The sequence below is a fragment of the Mauremys mutica genome, chromosome 2 (assembly GCF_020497125.1).
Source record: "Mauremys mutica isolate MM-2020 ecotype Southern chromosome 2, ASM2049712v1, whole genome shotgun sequence".
Classification (NCBI taxonomy): Eukaryota; Metazoa; Chordata; order Testudines; family Geoemydidae; genus Mauremys; species Mauremys mutica.
Window position 1 is genome coordinate 280,146,253 of NC_059073.1, and position 21,788 is coordinate 280,168,040.

Consider the following 21,788-nt stretch of genomic DNA (forward strand, 5'->3'; position numbering starts at 1 on the left):
ATTTAATTATTAAAAAAGGGTAGAGGTAGGAAAACTGCTGGGGAGGGAAATTAGGATCTGCTCACAGCTGATCACTTTATTGTTAGCATTTCTGTTTTTTTGTTGTCAGCCTAGTTTTCCCCTCCAGTTGTGTTATGACTCCATGAAATCTCAACACAGCATGGAAGCAAAATAAAGTCAGCTCGGAGTGAATGAAATCTGATAAAAATAAATGGAAGTGGATGGTGAGGGGTTGGTAGTATAAGCGGATGTTAGGGATCCATCTTTAAAGATATACTGAGGGAGTGATTTGGGGTTTCCCTGATGGAAAGAATGGTTACAGCAGGTTAGATCAATAATTGAAATATTTAATATTTTAGTCTTTCTTTTTTACTTCACCCTGTCACTTGCACCATTAAATCCTATGCTAATTGTTTTATGAAGAATTGCATTAAAAGTATTGTCATGAATTATTTTTTTGTACTTTCAGTACAAAGCAAAATTGTTAGTTTTAGCCATAAATCCACATTTGGCTCAACCAGGAATATATTTACATTAAATGAACCTTTGTTCTTGAAGCCAGTTCTTTTATTATGCCTTGGCCTAGTGAATACCCCTAATTAAGGGTATAAGTTTTAGCAAACATTCAGAAGACGCTTCTGGTCTATAATTTTTAAGGACATTTGCAGGCATCAGTGGAGTTAATGATAGTTCATATATTGTATTGTGGACTCAAAAACAGCAGTTACAATTGTCAGTGGGGTGGCAAAGTGAACAAAGTATAAACTACAAGGTGTTGTCTTCTGTCAGATGTACTGTATCACTTAGTATAGTGCACAGGAAATTTGGGGATTAAACTTTCAAGTGTCAGATATTTTCTTTAATCATCATTTATTAGAAATATACAATAAAACGTGTTATAAAAATGTGAAATTAACATGGATCTGAACAAATGCATTTCAAGTTGCTTAACTTCCTTTTTCCATCAGCCAACTGTGGGGAATCAAATGCAAGGTACATTTGGATGTGGTAACAGCCAGCTTCAGAGAACAGATGTAGGACATGAAATAAAGAAACAACGAAATAAACGAACTCAGAGGACTGGAGAGAAGGCAGCCCCTCGGTCTAAGAAAAGAAAAAAAGAGGAAGAGGAAAAACAGGCTCTTTATCCTAACACAGATACATTTATCCAACTAAAACAGGTGAGTGTTTAGAGAATGTACAGTCCATCAGGAGTAGCTTTAAGAGAATGGATTCAGAGTGAGGAAAAAAATAATTTACAATTATGCTGAGTTTGGAGTCAAGGTGGATGGAGAATAGCAATTCCATTTCATAGAATTTTCAAAAAAATTTCATTCCAACTTAGAACAAAACCCACAAATTTCAAAATAATCCATAAAATCTGAAAAAAAAATTTGTTTCAAAAAATCAAAATGTTTCTTTTCAATAATTTCAAAATGAAATTCTGCCAGACCAGGAGCCCACAAGCCCTGAGAATTGTTTTGATTTTGATGAATCAATGTTTTCCCACTGGAATAACATTCCCTTGAAAATTTTCTGAACAGCTAAAGTTTTGAGCCTTTTATGATGTGAATGTCACATTACACCGATATTAAAACCCTCCCCCCCTTGACTTTAAATATGTGAACTTTCTTATTGTAATAATAATCAATAATACCTAACTCTTCTGGAGCAGTTTTCATCCGTAGATCTCAAAGTACTTTACAAAGAAGATTAGTATCATCCCCATCTCGTAGATGGGGAAACTGTGGCACGGGGAAGGCTATGCTTAACAAAACATGCAAACAATTTTCCTCTGCTTGTGTACAGTGGTTGGCATTTAAAAGTCAATATTTAACATACAGTGTTATCTGAGATTTTGCTCCAATTTACCAAAGCACTTTAGTACATGCTTAAAGTTAAAGCTAACCTATTATTTGTACTTAATTCTGATTTAAGTCAGTGGGACTTAAGGATGTGTTTAAAATTAAGGATGTGCATTAATCCTTTGCCAAATTGCAACCTTATTTCCTATTCTAATAAGTATAAGGAAATACTGGTGTGTTTCAGAGGCTATTTGACTTTTGAGTGGTAACCATTCTACTGATATTACTCTGGAAACTTTTCTGTCCACTTAGCATTTATTTGGTGTATTCATCTCTATCCATTTTTTTTCTATAGCAACTCTCCCTGCTACCTCTAATGGAACCAATAATTGGAGTGAGCTTTGCACATTTTCTCCCCTATGGCAGTGGCCAGCTAAATGGTGGAAATCGACTTTTGGGAAGTTTTGGTAGTGCTACACTTGATGGGGTTTCTGATTACTATTCCCAGCTGATCTACAAGGTACGTTTTCCATCTAGATTTCCCATGTCTTTTCTCTGGAAAAAATCAAGGTAAAGGGGATTATTTGCATTAACAATCTCTTAGGAGTCTCTCCTGCGCAGCTAAAAAAGAGACATTTGCTATTGCTAGACTGTATATCGCATTCAACTGTGAAGTATTTGTTGTTTTGCTCTACAAAACATGGAATCAAATAATAGAAACCGTGTTGTAAACAAATTTAAAAAATACTAGCACTGCATTTGCAAACTGATGCTAATTGGTGAAAATTGTAATTAAAGCTCTCTGGAGCAGAAAAGGCTGAATTTCCAGTGCTTTACAAAGTCATTGAGCGCAGCAAAGCATTTCTTAATGAGAATTAGTTGGGAAATAGATCTTCATAATTTGTCCACTAGTCCCTGATTAAGGACTTAAAAACTGTGAACAAAACAATCTGTTTGTTGCAGGTCTAATAGCCCACAGAATTTAAAACTCAGGCCACGTCTATACTTACCCGCCGGGTCGACGCGGCGAGTTTGACTTCTCGGAGTTCGAACTATCGCGTCTGATCTAGACGCGATAGTTCGAACTCCGGAAGCGCCGCGGTCGACTCCGGTACTCCACCGCGGCAGGAGGAGTTGCCGGAGTCGACCTTGGAGCCGCGGAGTTCGCTTCCGCGGCGTCTGGACGGTAAGTCATTCGAACTAGGGTAGTTCGAATTCAGCTACGTTATTCACGTAGCTGAATTCGCGTACCCTAGTTCGAACCAGGGGCTGTGTGTAAACCAGGGCTTAGGCTCTTGGAGTGCTGAAAGGCAATATAGAGAGAATAGGAAGAATGTCAACAGACAAAGGACCAGATTTGGCACACAGTTACTCTAGCATAAAACTGGAATGACTCTGAAGACCATCTGAGATATTCCAGTTTTACACCAGAGTTACTGAGCTAAGAATCTGGCCAAGCAAGGGTAGCTGGTGAACTTGGAAACCAATAATGAAGTTTAATGTCTGTAGACACTGCTCCAGAAAGGCCGAATCCTGGAGTCTTCACTCAGTTTTTCCTTAGACAGAACTCTCAGAATGTTTAAGAGTTATGTCTAAGCGGCTTAGGAATCTACCACTCCCCTACAATAATATCATTCAATTCGTGCCAGACACTACAAAGTGTGTGGTGTCTTTGTATACTAAGTAGTTTTGTAGCAGGTGTTTTCATCTATTTTCCTGTGTATTTGGGAAGTAATAATTTTTATGTATTCGGTGCTGCCTCTGTATGTTTAAAACCTACAAGTATTTACTCTTACTGGAATTGTGCATCTGTGTTGTATTTACCTGTCGAAAGCTAATTTTAAAATCCTTTGGTCTCATGCAGCAGAATAATCTGAGTAATCCTCCAACACCCCCAGCCTCTCTCCCTCCAACACCACCACCAGTGGCTTGTCAAAAGATGGTGAATGGATTTGCAACTACTGAGGAACTTGCTGGAAAAGCTGGAATGCTGGGTGGACATGATGGTAAGCTTTTAGTGTACTGCTTCCTTAAAAGATGTATCATGTTGGTACTGAAGTATGAAATGTATACTGCACCTTATTTGATGCAGTTTGGCTTTAGTGTATACAAATGAACATGAGACTCCTCTGTCTGGAAGGTTGTAATTGATTCTATCCAACTTTATTTTACAGCATTGTATGTGCAATTATGCATATTACGTACAAAAACTATGCTGAGAGCACTATCAGTGCACAGTTAAACACTCAAAAGTCAGGAAAAAAACAAAGTAAAAGTTGCATGCATAATGTAGATGACAAGACAATTTTAAAGCTTACTTAGCTGCGTGTGCTTTCACAAAGCAGCCTTCCATAGTTGTGCACTCAGCAAACTTTGAACATGCTTAGTAAACATTTTCAAATGCTCATAACTTGGTCAAATCGAAATCAGTTTTCTATCAATAAGACTTTGCATTGCCCTCCTGAGGACTTTTCATGACAAAATCCATCTTTCAAATTTCAGCCACTGGGTGCTGCAAAAGAAGGGTTGGGGAAGCTTAAAGGTTTTTTATAATGGGGAAAAATATATTTTTCTTTCCTTGAAGTCAAAAATTGCAGAACCATTTATGCTCCAATTTTTCAAAAGTTTTACCTACACACAGAAACCATCCATAAATAATTGAAACATGAAAATGAAAATTTTGGAGTTCTGAGTGACTGAAAATAGAGTTAAAAACTGGTGTATAACTTTAATTATATTCGAGTGCAGCCAGCACCCTCTCACACTGTGTATCAGTAGGTAGAGAGACGCACATGCATGCTTGGTTGTGCTGTGTTTTTCTGTTTCAGTTACGAAAGCGCTTGGGCCGAAACAGTTCCAGTTACCTTTCAGACCACAGGATGATTTGTTAGCAAGAGCTATGGCTCAGGGCCCTAAAACTGTGGATGTCCCTGCTTCACTTCCAACACCACCTCATAACAATCAGGAAGAATTAAGGTAGGTTTTTTTCCCCCTAAATACTAAGTTTACTTGGTTTGGCCCAGATTCTTCTACCCTGTGCAAGCCCAAGTAAACTGGAGATCCATAGGGGTTTCAGAGAAGGGAATGCGCCCTCCCCCAACCACACCAGCATGAGAAGAAAATGGCATTATTTGTACTCGGTATCTCTCAGTATTCCCTAGCTGAGATTTCTGTGCCACTAAAAGGAAGACTTCTGCTGTTCCTAGACTGTATGTCCTATTCAGCTGTCAAATATTCATTATTTTGCTCCACCGAAATAGAAACAAGTTATAGAAATTAATCGGGTTCACACAGCAGCACAGGGTTGTTTTGGGCAGTGGATCCACAAAGTCATAAATCCCACTGTTCGTGTCCACACGCTACCCCCAAAACTCCTCTGCCTGGTAAGCACAGATTGAATCACTGTGCAGAGGTGCTTCATGGTGCACAGCAGGACTCTCTGCAAAGACTTCCCTCCCTCTCTTTCTCGAGCTTATTGGAGGCACAGCAAGTTTGAGGAACTACAGCCATTGGCTGTATGAGAGAGGATGGTCCAGTGATTAGTTCACTAGCCGGGGACTTGGGAGACCTGGATTCAGTTTCCTGCTCCACCACAGACTTTCTATGTGACCTTGGAGAAATCAGTTAATCTGCCTTTGCATCACATCCCTATCTTTGTAATGGGGATAATACTACTTACCTGTGCGCTAGGATGAGTGCAGATTAAAGATTCATGGCACTATGGTCATGCAAGCCATGATGGATGGATGGATTTTATAAATCCAGTAGGGGAAGGTTGTGGGCCATTCAGTATGACATGTATTTTGAACACATTCTAGAAGTTTAAATTTATGATACGCTCAAGCAGTGTGCACCCAAGTGTGTGGCCATCCAACCTTGTGAAATCCTTTCTCATGTTGCACCTGTGAAGAATGGGATAGTTAGCCTCTACTAGATGTTCAAGGGCAGAATAGTGGCTTTATCATCTATATCTATCATCTACAGCAAATCTGCTGAGTTAAAAGTATCTCCGATCAGTAGATCATCGTTGCCTTTAGTTTGGGAGGGAAGAGGATAATTAAAAACAAGTCTGGCTAATTTTATCTTACAGTAAGGTGAGATGCCACAAAAATTGTTGCCAGCAACCAAAAATCCACCCACTTCCTTCACTTAGTTTTTGTACAAGGCATTTTCAAAAGCTGTAGTTTGTTTTTCTTCCCAGGGTTCAAGATCACTGTGATGACCGGGACACTCCTGACAGCTTTGTTCCCTCTTCCTCTCCTGAAAGTGTTGTGGGAATGGAAGTAAATAGGTATCCAGATTTGTCTCTGGTAAAGGAAGAGAGCCCAGAGCCTGTACCATCCCCCATCATTCCAATTCTCCCCAGCAGTACTGGAAAAGGTCAGAGGAATATGTGTTACGTTCTTATTGCTAGTTCCTATCCATTCAAAATCATGCAGATTAACTTAATATATATTTTATTTCATTTTTAAGGTTCAGAAGCAAAAAGGAATTATGTAAAATCAGAACATAGTTCAGGAACTTTACCTGGTTCTGGCTTCTTTGGCTCTCAGCTTGGGCCATCCCAAAATGGTCTGAAATCTGGCCTTATATCTGTAGCAATTACTTTACATCCCACAGCTGCAGAGGTAAGGGAAATAAACTTCAATGATTTCTATGTGAACTCTAGCATGGTGTTTATGTAGCATATTATATAAATAATAACTATTCAGTTTAATTTGCATGTGAGCTACTATAGTACAGCAGCTCTTGTAATCTGGTAATTAATATCCTTGCCATTTGCTTCATGTAATTGATAAAAACAGAGATTTATTTTTGTTGTTTTAGAATATTAGTAGCGTTGTGGCTGCATTTTCCAATCTTCTGCACGTCAGAATTCCCAACAGTTATGAAGTTAGTAATGCCCCAGATGTTCCATCCTCCATGGGCGTGTTAAACAGTCACAGAATGAATCCGGCTATGGAATACAGACAGCACTTACTACTTCATGGTCCTCAGGCAGGATCCATGGGCCCTACCAGACTAATAGGGTCTTATGGCCTGAAGCAACCTAATGTGCCATTTCCTCCAAACAGCAATGGTGAGTTAGTTTATATCTAGTTCTTGTAATTATTAGTTTTTCATTTTTAATCATGCTGGCATTGGAGAATTTTCAGCCCTATAAACTCAAACTCTAGAATTAACTAGTTGATTCTTGTTTTTAATAATACTGTCTCTTATACAATCAGCGCACATGTACCTGCACACTATGTTCCTGATGTTCTCCGAGACTAATGGAAATTAGAGATAGAAAACACCTATGATATTATCTTGTCCATCTCGCTGCCAGTGTGGGATTGTTTCCAACAGTACATGGTATTCTCACATTTTCTGTCCTGTCTAATTTTAAATTACTCTAATGGTGTGTCTTTCACCACTTTGGGAGATTATACCTCCGTTGGAAAATTTGTACACAGACATTTAAATATATTAATACTCCTATTTTATTCTGATTTATTTATTCATCTCATATTATATAATCTCTTTTTGCCTTACTATTCAAACCAGAACTACAAAAGATTTGTGTCTGATTTAAGAAAAAACTCCCCATTTGTATTTATGCTAAAGTTTGCCTAATGCCCTGTCTAGGAGGATAGAGTCCCACTATTAACCTGCCGAAGAATACTGCCACTTCAACACGCACTTCGTTCAGGAGTGTCTTGACTATTTTCTAACAGATTTGTTGTTCTTTTTAGGTCTAGCCGGTTATAAAGATCACAATCCAAATATTGGAGAAGGCTCAGCACTGAGACCTCAGTGGTGTTCTCATTGTAAAGTGGTAGTACTTGGTAGTGGAGTGCGGAAATCGTTCAAAGATCTGTCTTTCCTTAAACAGGTACTGTCGTTGAAAGTGATATTTATTTATTTTTTTATCATTATTTTCAGTCAGCAAATGAAACGAGCAAACAATTTCAGAAATACTGCTTATATAAATATTTCAGTCAGTTTTCTTAAATAGGTTTCAGTGTATAATCAGGGATAGCTATTTAAATGTTGCTACCATGATATATCACTTTTAGGGGACTTAAAAAATTCAGCAGAACTCTCTTTCCAAGGTACTAACTTTGGGCTGTTATCTGGCAGTATTGGGTGAGTGACTCTGGAAACCATCTTTTCAAGCAGAAGGGAGTTAATCACATTTAAATCTTGTTTTTGTATATTTTCTGCTGTTTCTTTCTTGTGGTAGGGGGGAAAAAACCAAATGTCCCTGCTGGATCTCCATTCCTGTATGCAAATATTAAAATATTTGCACCAGTATGAATTCTGGAAAAGCCTGCAACAAAAATACCATCACCATTTATCTAAATAGTGAAATTATATGATTGCTATGTAATAGAACTGTATAGTCAAACCTATACATAAAGTGCATGAGCACCCATGCAAAACATTGAGGATCAGATTTTTTACAGAATTTAGGTGCCTAACTCCTATTGACTTCAGTGGGAGTTAGGCATCTAAATACATTCAAAATCCACAGCAACATTTTACAGATCACCACTTGATGATAAAGTTGTGTGATCTATCTTTGACCAGCCTGAAACAGGAAGAGCTTTTGTGGTTCAAAGATAAAAATGCCCTGTAGACGTACTCTCTAAGTAAAATTCACATGAGAATACAATAGAGGATTCTTTACATTGATTCTAATGCACTTCTGTTGGTGGCATAAGATGCTGAAGAGTAAGGCCACTGATGGTTTTAACTTTAAATTTCCATAGTTTAATATATGTATTACAGTAGTGCCCAGAGGCCTGACCAGAATTCCACCCTTCCTTCCCTCCTCCTCGCCTCCCACCCCCCTGTGTTAAGTACTCTTCAAAAGGGAGGTAGATCTTGTCCCAAAGAGATGAAGATTGGTGTCACAAAAATGAGAATTTGTAAAATTCTATTCCCTGGAATGGGCTCATAACAATCTTTGGCTTTGATTCCCAGGATTCCCGAGAGATCTCTGATAGAGTGGAAAAGGATGTTGTATTTTGTAGCAACAACTGCTTTGTTCTTTATTCAGCAGCTGTGCAAGCAAAAAACTCGGAGAGCAAGGTAAGTACCAAGCTCTGTGTCACGTCCTAATTAGCAGCAATTATTGCTGCTACTTCTCTAATGAAATAGAAACATTTCCTAAGTAAAGATCTTAGGCCAAGGGTTCTTGGCATACTTAGCATTTATAGTACCCTAAACTGTTATGTTTTAATGGCGTTTAAGTATGAGTCCATGCTACAGTAGGATATTGAAATTCTGAAGCAGCAAAGGATCAGGAATTAAAATCAAAATCCATATTTACAGAAAATTAAACCTAGGAGAAATGCATGGCAGAGCATTAGCAGTCTTTTCCTGACAGAGCTTTAGGGCTGAATCTCTGACTCTCATTGAAACCAGTAGGAGGCTTTCTGTTGCGTTGATGAACATTGCATCAAGTCCTACGTGTATTCCTTTATTTTCTGCATTTTCATTTGCTTTCTGTGCAGTAAGAAATCATTAACAACTGTACAAAAAATAACTGAACAGGGAGATTGCAGGGACACTTTACTTTCTTGACACAAAAGGTAGGAAGTATAATATAATGTTTTAAGAAACATGCTTGGTTGAAAATGTGGTCATGCCGGGAGTTTTTCACCTGTGTACTCCAGGATGACAAGAACATGTAGTTGGAACTGAATTTCATCCATTCAATCTCGGGTTGTAAACAGCCAAAAGAATCTGTTTTCTGTTTGTGGGCCCTAGTAAGGATATGCATCAGCTCACAGTAGCAGCGCAGGAGACAGACAACCCTGTCTTGTCCCATTCTAATTAGTTTGGAGGGAAGAAGAAAAGATGCTTGTGGATGAGGTCCGTTGCTGCAGCTATATATCCAGTACATCGCCACGCACACTGTTAGGGCTTAAAAATCTTAATTTAAAGTAATGATAATAGATAGGTATTGTAAGAAATAAATGTGAGTTTTTCCATTGGCTACAATCAGAGTTGGATCAGACCCCTAACTCATGGATGTGAAGAGTAAAGAAGTATAGTGTACTTTTCCTTGAATAAATCAGGTCGATGGAGATCTTTACTCCCTCCTGCCCACATCCCAAAGGAAGGCAAAACCACTCACATTTTAAAAAGAAAAAAATCCCTGTAGTCAGTCTTGTGGGGAGAAAGTATAATCAGCAAAAAATTCCCTCCTGTCCCACAAAAAGCATAGAACTGACTAAATAATCCTTTAATTTATTAAATTCCATAGAGTTTCTCTAGGTTTTCCTGACTACATTAATAGTGTTTGACTCCACCACTTCAAATAGAAGTTTAACCAAGTCTTTAGCACATTCCCTAAAAGAATATCTTCTTAAATTCTTTGGGCATGTGCTCCCTTTTTAATGTATGCTTTCAATATATCCCCAAGTACTTTTTTATTCAACACCCTCAAATAGATTACCTAGATTAATTTGACAATAGCTTCAGTTAAAACACTTTATAAAGCTTCAGTCACGTCATGGTAAAATTGTCTTCTCTCAAGACTTAAGCAGTCCTGGTGTGATCGCATTCACTTCAAAGTTAAGCTCCTTCAGATCACTTATCAGTTTAGTTGGCCTAATGCTTATTCTTTTTTCAGTTCTTTTTTCAAAAAAGGTGGCTGAAACTGGATACTGTACTTCAAATGTCATTTAATTAGTGCTCTATAGCGTGTTTGCATAATATCTTATTGTATAACATGCCCTCCTCAATATAAGCCAACACCCTATTTGCCTTTTTATTGTTGCTGCAAACTGGATGGAGAATATAAATATTGGGTTTATCAGTATGTCCAGATCCTTTTTCTCTACCATAGTAACTAATTCAATACTAGTTGAATTGTACTTATCTTGGGCATTATTTCTACTCAAGTGCATCACTTTATTCTTAAACAATTAAATTTCATATTCTGCCTGTGCATCTTTTCATTGGTTTTCAAGATGACCCTAAAAAACATATCAGCCTCTGAGTCTTAATCCTGCCCCTATTTTGAAATCCATATGCAGATGTAGATCTTGTGTTATAATTTGACCTTTTACTTTTTTAATAGCGTATTTGTCCCTGTCCTCACCAACTTCCATGAAAAATACACTCCTTTAATTCCCAGCATTTATCTCTCTCTGCCATTTTACTAGGTCCTTATCTGTTAATAATTTATCTCCTGATCCATATTTAGAGATTTTTATACAACTTTGTCTGGAGCTTCCTAAAAATAAAGATGATGTAAATCTGTTGGGTGCTGCAAACTAAACTATTTGCTATTTCATTTTTAAAAGTGTCAAGAAAGAGGAGAGGACCCATACTCTGGACTTACTGGAGCAAAAGTAAAGCTGCAAAATTATTAAAATACTGCTCTGTGACCCAACACATGCCATGGTACCAATGACTCAAGATAACTTATTTTGTCCTATGACGCAACAACATAACAAATTACCTTATATGCTCTAAACTTACCCCTTCTCTTTTGTCTGACCTGAAAACATTATTAGGGGATATTTGTTGTTCAATTTGTAATACGTTTTTAAGAGGCTTTTTTCTATTTATTTCTCAGGACTCATTTCCATCTTTCCCACAGTCACCAATGAAAGAAATGCCACCTAAAGCATTCCATCAGTACAGCAACAACATCTCCACGTTAGATGTACATTGTCTCCCTCAGCTGCAGGAAAAAGTTTCTCCACCTTCATCACCCCCTATCATGTTCCCTCCTGCATTTGAAGCAGCCAAAGTAGAGGCAAAGCCAGATGAGCTTAAAGTAACAGTGAAGCTAAAACCTAGGTTAAAAACAATACACAGTAGCCTTGATGATTGTCGACCTCTAAGTAAGAAATGGAGAGGAATGAAATGGAAAAAATGGAACATTCAGGTTGTGATTCCTAAAGGATCATTCAAACCCCCTGGTGAAGAAGAGATAGACGAGTTTCTTAAGAAACTGGGCACAACTCTTAAACCTGACCCTGTGCCTAAAGACTACAGAAAATGTTGCTTCTGTCATGAAGAGGGTGATGGACTAACAGATGGACCAGCAAGGCTTCTTAACCTTGACTTAGACCTTTGGGTCCATTTGAACTGTGCACTTTGGTCTACAGAGGTCTATGAGACACAGGCTGGTGCCTTAATTAACGTGGAACTAGCACTGCGAAGAGGCTTGCAAATGAAATGCATGTTCTGTCACAAAATGGGCGCCACCAGCAGTTGTCACAGGTTAAGATGCACCAATATTTATCACTTTACCTGTGCCATTAAAGCACAATGCATGTTTTTTAAAGACAAAACCATGCTTTGCCCCATGCACAAACCAAAGGGAGCTCATGAGCAAGAACTTAATTACTTTGCAGTTTTCAGGAGGGTCTACGTTCAGCGTGATGAGGTGCGGCAAATTGCTAGTATAGTACAGCGGGGAGAACGTGAGCACACTTTCCGTGTAGGAAGCCTGATCTTCCACACTATTGGTCAGCTGCTGCCGCAACAGATGCAGGCATTCCACTCTTCAAAAGCTCTCTTCCCTGTTGGATACGAGGCCAGCCGGTTGTATTGGAGCATGCGGTATGCAAACAGGCGCTGTCGCTACTTGTGTTCTATTGAGGAGAAGGATGGCTTTCCAGTGTTCGTGATCAGGATTGTTGAGCAAGGTCATGATGATCTGGTTCTTACCGATTCAACACCGAAAGGTAAACAAGAATTAATGTAAACTCAACAGAAGGCTTTCATGACTATACAGTTTCCTTATACATTGTATGTACGGTAAATGTTTCAGATAAATGTTGCAGGCCCTTGTTTTCCTACATAGCTTTCTTGTTTTGTTTCTGTTTCATGCTCAGTAATGTAAGAGTTGGGTCTCACAACATAGACTTCCATTATAGAATGGGAAAATTATTTATCTGGTGCCTAATCATTTGCTAATTCTACCGTGTAATGTAATCTCTATAGCAATATGCCAAGGCTGTACTTCTAGCACCGTGAGCTGTACTATACTTACGCAGTACTGTGATTTCAAAGATGAAACTTCTGGGATTCAATGGTGATGGGGGCCATAGAATAACCATCCTAGACAGATAAAACAATAATGTGCACTACAAATATAATGAGGAAGAAAGGATACTTGCAACAAGCTCATAAAGAAGCCAAAACGATATAACATGAACATTGGATAAAATAAGAAAAAATATTTTGTGTGTGTTTCTGCTCTAAAAAATTACTTTCTAAATATGACCTTTTGGGGGCTCTATTTTCATTCTGGCTCAATGATCTCCAGATCAGATGTGTTCAAGCTACAAGTAAAAAGATCTTTTTTTCCAGCTGTGCAAACACAACCTAGGCTCTGAGAGCCAAGCTGATTTCTTTCTCTCACACACATAACACCTGTTATTTACACCTGTGCAACCCCATTATTATCAATTTATGCCTGCAGTGGCTTGCACAGACATAACCAACTGCAACTTACTAAACTGTTCTGTACATGATTTGCAAATCGTTTGGGAATCCAGCTCATTCAGTCTTAGCTGTGTTAGCTTTGCAGGGCTAACATGAATATATTTGTCACTGAAGTAGAATTGAGTCTGAATACCCACACACACACCTTTCAAATTACAAAGATGTCGTTTTTTACATAGTCTCTTTTAGGAGTAGACCCATACTTGAAAGTATGTTTAGCCAGCTCAGCAGTATTGTACTAGACATGCAGCCATCTCCTGGTTTTAGTCACTTTCTGAGCATGGAGGCACTAGAAGTAAGCAGTGCACTCAGACCCTGATGAAAGTAAAAATATCTTGTGGTGTTCAACAGAGATCCATTTAACTAACTGTGCAGTGGCATTGTCAAGCTATGAAGGGAGCCTATTTCACCGCTCTTCAACTGCTGTGCAGAATCCCAGCGATGGTGATGAATGTTGGAGAAAACTGATGGATTTTTAAGGCTCTGACCTCAAAGGACCCCATTGGGCTCAGATGATACTAATGAGAATTGGCTGGATAGAAGAATGGCGGCATGTTTGTCAGCCGTGTGATTGGTGACATCAGGGATCTTGGAAGTTATGGGATCCTTGGAGCTGAGGGAATCCTTGCTACATTGCCACCACCACTATGTCCTACCTTCAGCATTAACCGAATGTGCATCCAATCTTATGGGTTGAAGATGCACTCTCTAGTCTATTAACACCTCTCCTGAATACTTGCCAGAGGGTCCTAGCAAACTGACCAAAGTTGCTCTCTTCAGATAAGCATGCTGTCTCTACAGCTTCCCCAGCAATTCCTGGGTGGTGAGAAAGGAACTGAGCTGGAATCGCAAACTCAGATCTTTTATTCCCTCCATAACAACATATTGTACCACAATGAGACATCTGGGACAGTAAGAGAGAAAAATCGTCAACTTAAGGAAGTGGAAAATTCCATTTATTTAAGGAAACTTTATTTACTTGTGGTCATTTTTAAAATGTTTAGCAGGAGAAACTTAGCTGCCTGATTACGTGAATAGGAATTTGTAATGTGGAATTAGTGATCTAAAAGTTTTTATCCAGTGCTTAGTGTTTGTCACATTCCTCAAAATCAAGAGAAGTATAACAGAGAAGCAACATGAGAGTACTCAACAGGACATAAGTACTCAGATGAGTCTCCATTTCAAACTTTAACACTGTGGTGAAGTGGGATATTTTATTTCATTAAGTTGTTCCCTTTAGATATAAAATCAACTATCTGATACTCTGTGGCCTTTTTCATTACAGGTGTCCTATGCCAATTTCCTTATTCGTTAGGTATAACTACAGTGTCTGTGGGCTTTCTTTATTTGCTCATCATAATCTTTTTCCATGTGGTCATGTAGGTGTGTGGGATAAAATCTTGGAGCCTGTTGCTTCTGTTAGAAAAGAATCTGAAATGCTACAGCTCTTTCCTGGATATTTGAAGGGTGAAGACCTCTTTGGTTTGACAGTCTCTGCAGTGGCAAGAATTGCTGAATCAGTGAGTCATTGCTGCAACAATTCGGGACTCTTATTCTAATTAAAGGTTTACAACAATTTAGAACATCTCAGATGAAAATGATACATTTATCATATAAATATTTGTGAAGTTTCTGCCATTGTGAAACAGGCCAAAGGGGCCCCTGGAGTGGATAGTCTGCTGGGAGGGAAATTCCACATGGCAGTGTCAACTTCCCCTCCACCTGGGAGCCTGTCTGGTGCCAGTGCTATCTGAAGAGTGGGTGGAACTACTCCAGGAAAGGATTAGCAAGAGTGGCCAGAGACTGAATGATTTGGTGCAACCTCAGCCAGCAGGCCTGTAGCCCCCAGGGGAATCCAGAGTTACCCTCTCCCAACCTAACTGCCAGGGGAGGGTGGGCAGTTGGGGAAATCCAGCCTGCACTTCCCCCAGGTGATTAACCCTAATAGGAAGAGGTTCCATTTGATTCTGTAGAGAGTGACTCTTTCTTCATTTGGAATTCTGTTTTGTTCTGTTGAGAACATGAAAGGTTGTGTGAATGTGCTACATGCAACACCGAGAGTTACCGGATCAGTCACACAAACACAGCAGAAGGAAAACAGTAAGAAGGTGTGAGAAAGTAAGATGTTTTTCCTTCCACCTTCTTACACTTTACATACTTTTTTCAGGGAAGAAGAACCTGAAATCCAAAAACTGAACATTTGAAAGCCAAAATTTTGTGATTTCCAAAAACCAAAGCATAAAGTTGACATGAAACAAAAAATTGTTTTGAAATTTCCCATGGAAAAATCAAAATTTGTCATTAGAGTTGAAATTTCCTCATTGTGTGGTGAGAAAATTTTCTGAACAAAAACTTTCTACCAGCTTTACTCATAATGTGCACCCAAAAAACAGTGCATTACAGGGGAAGTGTGTGCTGTGATATGGAAGCATGCCACACCATGCGCTCACCACATCTTCTTTAGAGAAAATTAGCCAGGAGGAAAAGGGAGTTTTGCTAAGACTCGGTGTCTCTCTCCATATTTCTATATTTGCAAATTAGTTAGTCTGATAAGCGTCAAAACGCAGCTTTTTGTCAAGGAAATGCTACTGAAGGATTATCATAAGGCAGTGTCAAGTCTTAAATCTGAGCAATTGTGAGCGCTCTGCCTGTTCCAGGCTGTTGTGCAGATGTTTTTCTGACGTGTTAATATGTGATTACTTTGTTTCTTACAGCTTCCTGGGGTTGAGGCTTGTGAGAACTACACTTTCCGATATGGCCGAAACCCTTTAATGGAACTTCCTCTTGCCATCAATCCCACGGGCTGTGCCCGTGCTGAGCCTAAAATGAGTACCCATGTCAAGAGGTTTGTGTTAAGGTATTTTGTTTTAACTTCACATAGTACAGCCCAGGGTTTATAGGCTGCGTAGGGTTATTTGTGCTTTTGTCTGCTGCTTACAAACCCTGTTGTCTTTGGCTGTGTATGTGCATGCCCAAATCAAAGGAACCGCTTTGTTGTCTATGCTAGCTGGCTTTAAGTGTGTGTTTGTCTGAAAGTAGTTCTAATCAAATTCAGCTTGTGGTTTTATTCGGAGAAATCTTCAGTTTTTCTTGTATTTTTTTCTGTTATATGCCCAATTCCCGCAGGCCTCACACCTTGAATAGCACCAGCACCTCGAAGTCATTTCAGAGCACAGTGACAGGAGAGCTAAATGCGCCTTACAGTAAACAGTTTGTCCATTCCAAGTCCTCCCAGTACCGTAAAATGAAGACTGAATGGAAATCCAATGTGTATCTGGCTCGCTCTCGGATTCAGGTCAGTTACAACAGAGCTGGATTTTTGAGATTTTATTCCTAAATACAATTCCCTACAGTCTGTAGAGTCTAGTAAAGTCTGAAGGGAATTTGCAGCATATGTGTGGTGATCAGTTCCCCTGTATTGTATGTAACAAAGATTGCTGATTACTTTAAATCTTTTTTTTTCTTTTTCTGAATTTAATTGACTGAAACTCTAGCTTGTAAAACTGAGTTGTGTTATTTTACTAGTTAGGCCGTCTTAACTTTTTTCTCAAAAAAAAAAATGCTGTTTAGTGAAGAAACTAAAATATACAGAATCTTTTTACCAGCAGCAGTGGGAGGATCATCTGCATATCTAGTAGCTAATTTTAGACCAAGCTAGCTCATTAAAAGATGGAGAACAGGAATAATGTGAGACCAGGATGTTGAGTAAAATATTTTGTCATGTTAATACAATTAAATAGTCAAGTTATTGACTTATGCAAACCTTCCAGGTGTTTAGCTCCACTGGACTTGTTGCCAAATCTGTACACCATTAGCCTTGTATGTATTTGCTGTATATTTTAGGTTGGACTGTGGAAGATTATTTAAATGGTTAAAACACCACAGCACACATTTGAATTCTTTGATTCTAGAAAGTATTCTTTATTGTTCAAAGAATTCAAGTCAAATAGCTCCAGAGTAAGAAATCTACTAGCTCAATTGGCTGCAAGACAATGTACACCAAAGGAATCAAAGGAGGCATACCAAAGGAATCAAATGTAAATGTGCATTGATTCTCCTGTTCTAAATCACACAGTATTCCCTTTGTAGGGCCTGGGCTTATATGCTGCTAGAGACATTGAAAAGCACACCATGATCATTGAATATATTGGAACTATCATCCGTAACGAGGTAGCAAACAGGAAAGAGAAACTTTATGAATCTCAGGTATTGTATATAATTATTATTTACTTACTGTTCCTTTCCTTTCCTTCAAGTATTCGTGCAACAGAACGAGATGTGTTGCCAGCATTTTCAGACTTCCGTTCTGAGGAAGCTGAGTCAAAGTACTGTTGTGAATGTGGATGAATGTTTGAATTCTGGGAAGCAGTGTTGTGTCTAGTGATTGTAGCAGGGGACTGGGAATTGGGACTCCTTAATTCATAGATTCCAAGGCCAGAGGGACAATTGTGATCTTCCAGTCTGACTTCCTGTATAACACAGACCATAGAAACTAGCAGAAGACTGTTTCACCCCATTGACCTCTCAGTTATAGACTCAGCACACTTTTGCTGTGCCACTCTGCTTTTGATTCTGTTCATCACTCTGCCACAGACTTACTGTGTGACCTTGAGATGATGATATGACCTTAGACCTTTACAGAGCCTTTCACTCAAGGATCTCAGCGTGCCTACCAAATATATTAAACCTCACAAACCCCAGAGAGCCTGGTAATGTGCCGATCTTACAGTTATACAAGCACAGAGAGGTCAGAGCCTCAGTTTTTAGGGACCACTTTTTAAGTAGGCTTAACCTCTTGGTGCAGTGCAGGGATGTTGTGAGGGACCATTGGTAAAGTGCTTTGATAGCTTACGTGAAAGGTGCTATACAAATCATACTAGCATATTACTTGAGGGAGATATTAAAATCACAGGAGGTTGCCTCTCATGTTTATGGCCCATCCATTCCTCATAAGTAGTGAAGTTAATGATAGTATCCTACTTTCAGATAGTAAGTGAAATAGATGAATCAGCGCTTCCTTAGTGAGCCAATGGGCCACATTTAATTGCAAATCCAGAAAAATACTTGGAGATGGTCCATGTTGCTGCTTTGTTTTAATCACTGACTTATTTTTTGGTAAAATCTATAGCGCCTTTTCTCCCCCCTCTCTTTCAGAATCGTGGAGTGTACATGTTCCGCATTGACAATGATCATGTCATTGATGCTACATTGACAGGAGGTCCTGCAAGGTGGGTGGCTCTTCAGAGAGCTGTGATCTCATGTTTGGAAATTAGCCATGTTCCCTTGGCTGGCTGTTGGGGAGAGATTCCATTTTGTGCTTTTTTTCAATGGCTTTATTCTCTAAGCTGGTGCATTCAGTCTTCACACTAAGCCACTGAAGCAATGCCAGAAGCAATGCCATCTTTCTCATTAACTCTCCATAGCCTTGATTAACTGTTTCATGGCAGACGTACAGCTGTAGAAAAAGAAATGTAATGTTTTTAACTTTTGATTATTTTTTTTTACATTTTTCTAGGTAAAGAAACAAGTACAGAGTAATGTAATTTTAGCTGGAAAAATCCGCTCCCACTGAAGCTAAAGTCACTCTATAGTTTAGTTTAGATTTGTGTCCAATTACATAGCTTAAAAAAAATCATTTTCCAAATCTTTTATTTTTGTAGGTATATTAACCATTCATGTGCACCAAACTGCGTGGCTGAGGTGGTGACTTTTGAGAGAGGACACAAGATTATCATCAGCTCCAACAGGAGAATCCAGAAGGGGGAGGAGGTAGACTTTACTCATTTGCTTTTATTTTGTTCCCATTCATATGATTTTTTTCCTAAATGACTGTGTCTGTTGTACTATCATTAGCACAGCAACTTACTTACTCAGACTTGGGACGGACCCTGGTGTCCAAGATTTCCCCGTCCCCTTCCTCAATATAAACAATTAAAGTTCCCAGAAGTATATAAGGTACTGGCTAGTGTAGCGTATAGTATAGACCAAACTTCATTGCCCCGTGACCCCCTTCTGACAACAAAAATTACTACATGACCCCAGGACAGAAGCCTGAGCCTGCCCAAGCCCCAACGCTCCAGGCAGAGGGGCTGTAACCTCAGCCCTGCTGCCCTCGGGCTTCTGCCCTGGACCCCAGCAAGTCTAAGCCAGCCCTGGCGACCCCATTAAAACGGGGTCACGACCCACCGTTTGAGAACGGCTGGTATAGAAGGTTAGATACTAGCAAAGATAAAATGAATAATACAGACCAGACATTTCATAACCACGCTCTCGACATGTGTTTCCTTCCAGCTTTGCTATGACTATAAGTTTGATTTTGAAGATGACCAGCACAAGATCCCATGTCACTGTGGAGCTGTAAACTGCCGAAAGTGGATGAACTAGAATGCATTCCTTGCTGTCTTGGAGGGTCGCTTGTCCCTAAGAAGAAGTGACTTACATTTTGATTTTGTCGACAGAAAATTCTTACCTTCCTGGGGAGGAGGGGGGAATAAAATCACTTCTGGGAGTTTCAATTTCTATTCAAGTGTAAAACAAGCACCAGAAGCAAGTCGGCGAAATCTGAAGCTGTCTAACTTCCCAGATGCCTGGAGGTTAAACTGAATTACAGAATGGTCCAGCACTTTTGTTTTTTGAGCTCACTACGGAGAAACTGTTTAATTTGGGCAAAGAACCGATGGCTGACCTGCTGGAGGGCAGGTGGGCATATATGAATGTAAGACTGAAATCACCAGCGAAAGGGAGAAGTCCAAAGTGCTGGCCACAGCCTTATTTGATAAAGGGGCAGGCCCTCTAATTAAAGAAAATTTTTAAATAAAAGTAGACACCACTGAACAAGGAATGTACTGAAACGACTTCCTTAGGGATAGAGCTAAGGGAAAAATAACTTGCACTAAAATACATTTAAAATACTTGATTCCATGAGTCAGTTTATTGTAGTTTTTGATTTCTGTAAAATAAGAGAAACTTTTTGTATTTATTATTGAATAAGTGAATGAAGCTATTTTTAAAAAAAAAAGTTAGAAGAAAGCCAAGCTGCTGCTGTTACCCGCAGAACTAACAAACCCTGTTACTTTGTACAAAAGTGTAAATATTTTGAGAAAAAAAACACAGTATAAAAAAATAGTTATTGACCAAATGCTACCAGACTCTGCAGCAGTTCGGGTGCTTATTATAAAATATCAATAGGGATGTTACAATATGATCTCATGTGTTACTAACTACGCCATTACAATTATTATGGAATAACCAAAATCTCAATTTAAAGAGAGGATTTTTTTTTTAAATGTTTAAAGCTGGCTCAACTGTGGTCTATTAGTCCTTTTTTTTTTCCTTTTTATTTTTTTTTAAAGTAAACTTTAAGCCTGGTAGAAGGCTTGTATATTACAACTCTGACTTTTATAGATGCTTGGGTAAGTTAGACTGATTTATTTTATTTGTATTATATTGTTGCATCCCTATTTCTTAAGTCAGGTTTTTTTGTGCTTACAATTTGTGATAACTGTGAATAACTGCTAAAACCACCCAAAATAGAGGCTGAACATGGTTTTTTCTTCAGAAAAAGTCGTCACAATTAGGTGACTGTTCAGCTTACACTAAATCATGTAAACAGAATAGGATCATGTAGTGGGAGCTTAAGTCTAATATGATAGCCTTCTTTAAATGAAAAAACAAGGAAAAAAATTAGATGTAATTGTGCTTGCAGCTGCAGGACTCTGGCAATAGGGTTTTGGAAAATGTAATTTAAAAATGTGTTTGTATGGATTGTTTTTGTTTACATTTCTTTAAAAAAATAAACACTGTTTTGTGTTTGCTTGTAGAAACTTAATCAGCATTTTGAACCAGGTTAGCTTTTTATTTTGTACTTAAAATTCTGGTACTGACACTTCACAGGTTTAAATATAAAAAAAATGAAGTTTTTTTGTGTGCACAATTAAAGTGGACTGTAAACTGTTGGTATATTCAGTAATACAGTTCTGAACTTGTAATGTATATGGCATGATGTATTTTTATCTTACAGAATAAATCAATTGTATATATTTTTCTCTTGATAAATAGCTGTATGAAATTGTTTCTTGAATATTTTTCTTCTCTTGTACAATATTCCAACATCCTACCAGTATTTGTCCTACAGTTTTTTCTGTTCTGTATAATAGTATCTAATGTTGGCAAAAAAAAAAAAAAAAGAAAGAAAAAAAAAGATTTTTTTTTTTGAAGTATACAGAGTGTTATGGGTTTTGGAATTTGTGAAAACAGATTTAGAAGATCAGCATTTACAAATAAAAATATTTTACAACTATAAATGATGCCTCCACGTTTTCATTTTGGAGCATCTGTTTTCTCTTTGTTCCAGTGTAACCTCATCTGTTTCTACCACTGAGCACCACAACTGTTAGCGGGCACAGATCCAGTATCCCTCTAAGGCCAGCTGCATCCTGAATTGTCTACCACAAAGCCATGCACTGCATCCAAACACCCTCCAGGTCTGGGCACTTGAAGTTAGGGGTCCTACGCTTTAGGGAG

The 21,788-nt window shown here is 38.6% G+C and overlaps 1 protein-coding gene across 1 annotated transcript in view; it reads left to right on the forward strand.

Annotated features, from left to right (window-relative positions):
- Positions 1–21,568, forward strand: part of KMT2C (lysine methyltransferase 2C) — a 313,192-nt gene extending 291,624 nt beyond the window's left edge. Inside the window, exons 44-60 of the mRNA XM_045003252.1 lie at positions 969–1,181; positions 2,161–2,325; positions 3,670–3,811; positions 4,634–4,781; positions 6,007–6,185; positions 6,279–6,433; positions 6,633–6,885; positions 7,541–7,680; positions 8,775–8,882; positions 11,383–12,502; positions 14,649–14,785; positions 15,980–16,122; positions 16,392–16,560; positions 17,355–17,471; positions 18,420–18,493; positions 18,926–19,034; positions 19,557–21,568. Of these exons, the coding sequence (XP_044859187.1) occupies positions 969–1,181; positions 2,161–2,325; positions 3,670–3,811; positions 4,634–4,781; positions 6,007–6,185; positions 6,279–6,433; positions 6,633–6,885; positions 7,541–7,680; positions 8,775–8,882; positions 11,383–12,502; positions 14,649–14,785; positions 15,980–16,122; positions 16,392–16,560; positions 17,355–17,471; positions 18,420–18,493; positions 18,926–19,034; positions 19,557–19,649 (3,465 nt within the window). The 3' untranslated portion in view covers positions 19,650–21,568. The remainder of the gene's footprint in view (positions 1–968; positions 1,182–2,160; positions 2,326–3,669; positions 3,812–4,633; positions 4,782–6,006; positions 6,186–6,278; positions 6,434–6,632; positions 6,886–7,540; positions 7,681–8,774; positions 8,883–11,382; positions 12,503–14,648; positions 14,786–15,979; positions 16,123–16,391; positions 16,561–17,354; positions 17,472–18,419; positions 18,494–18,925; positions 19,035–19,556) is intronic.
- The last annotated feature ends 220 nt before the right edge of the window (positions 21,569–21,788 follow it).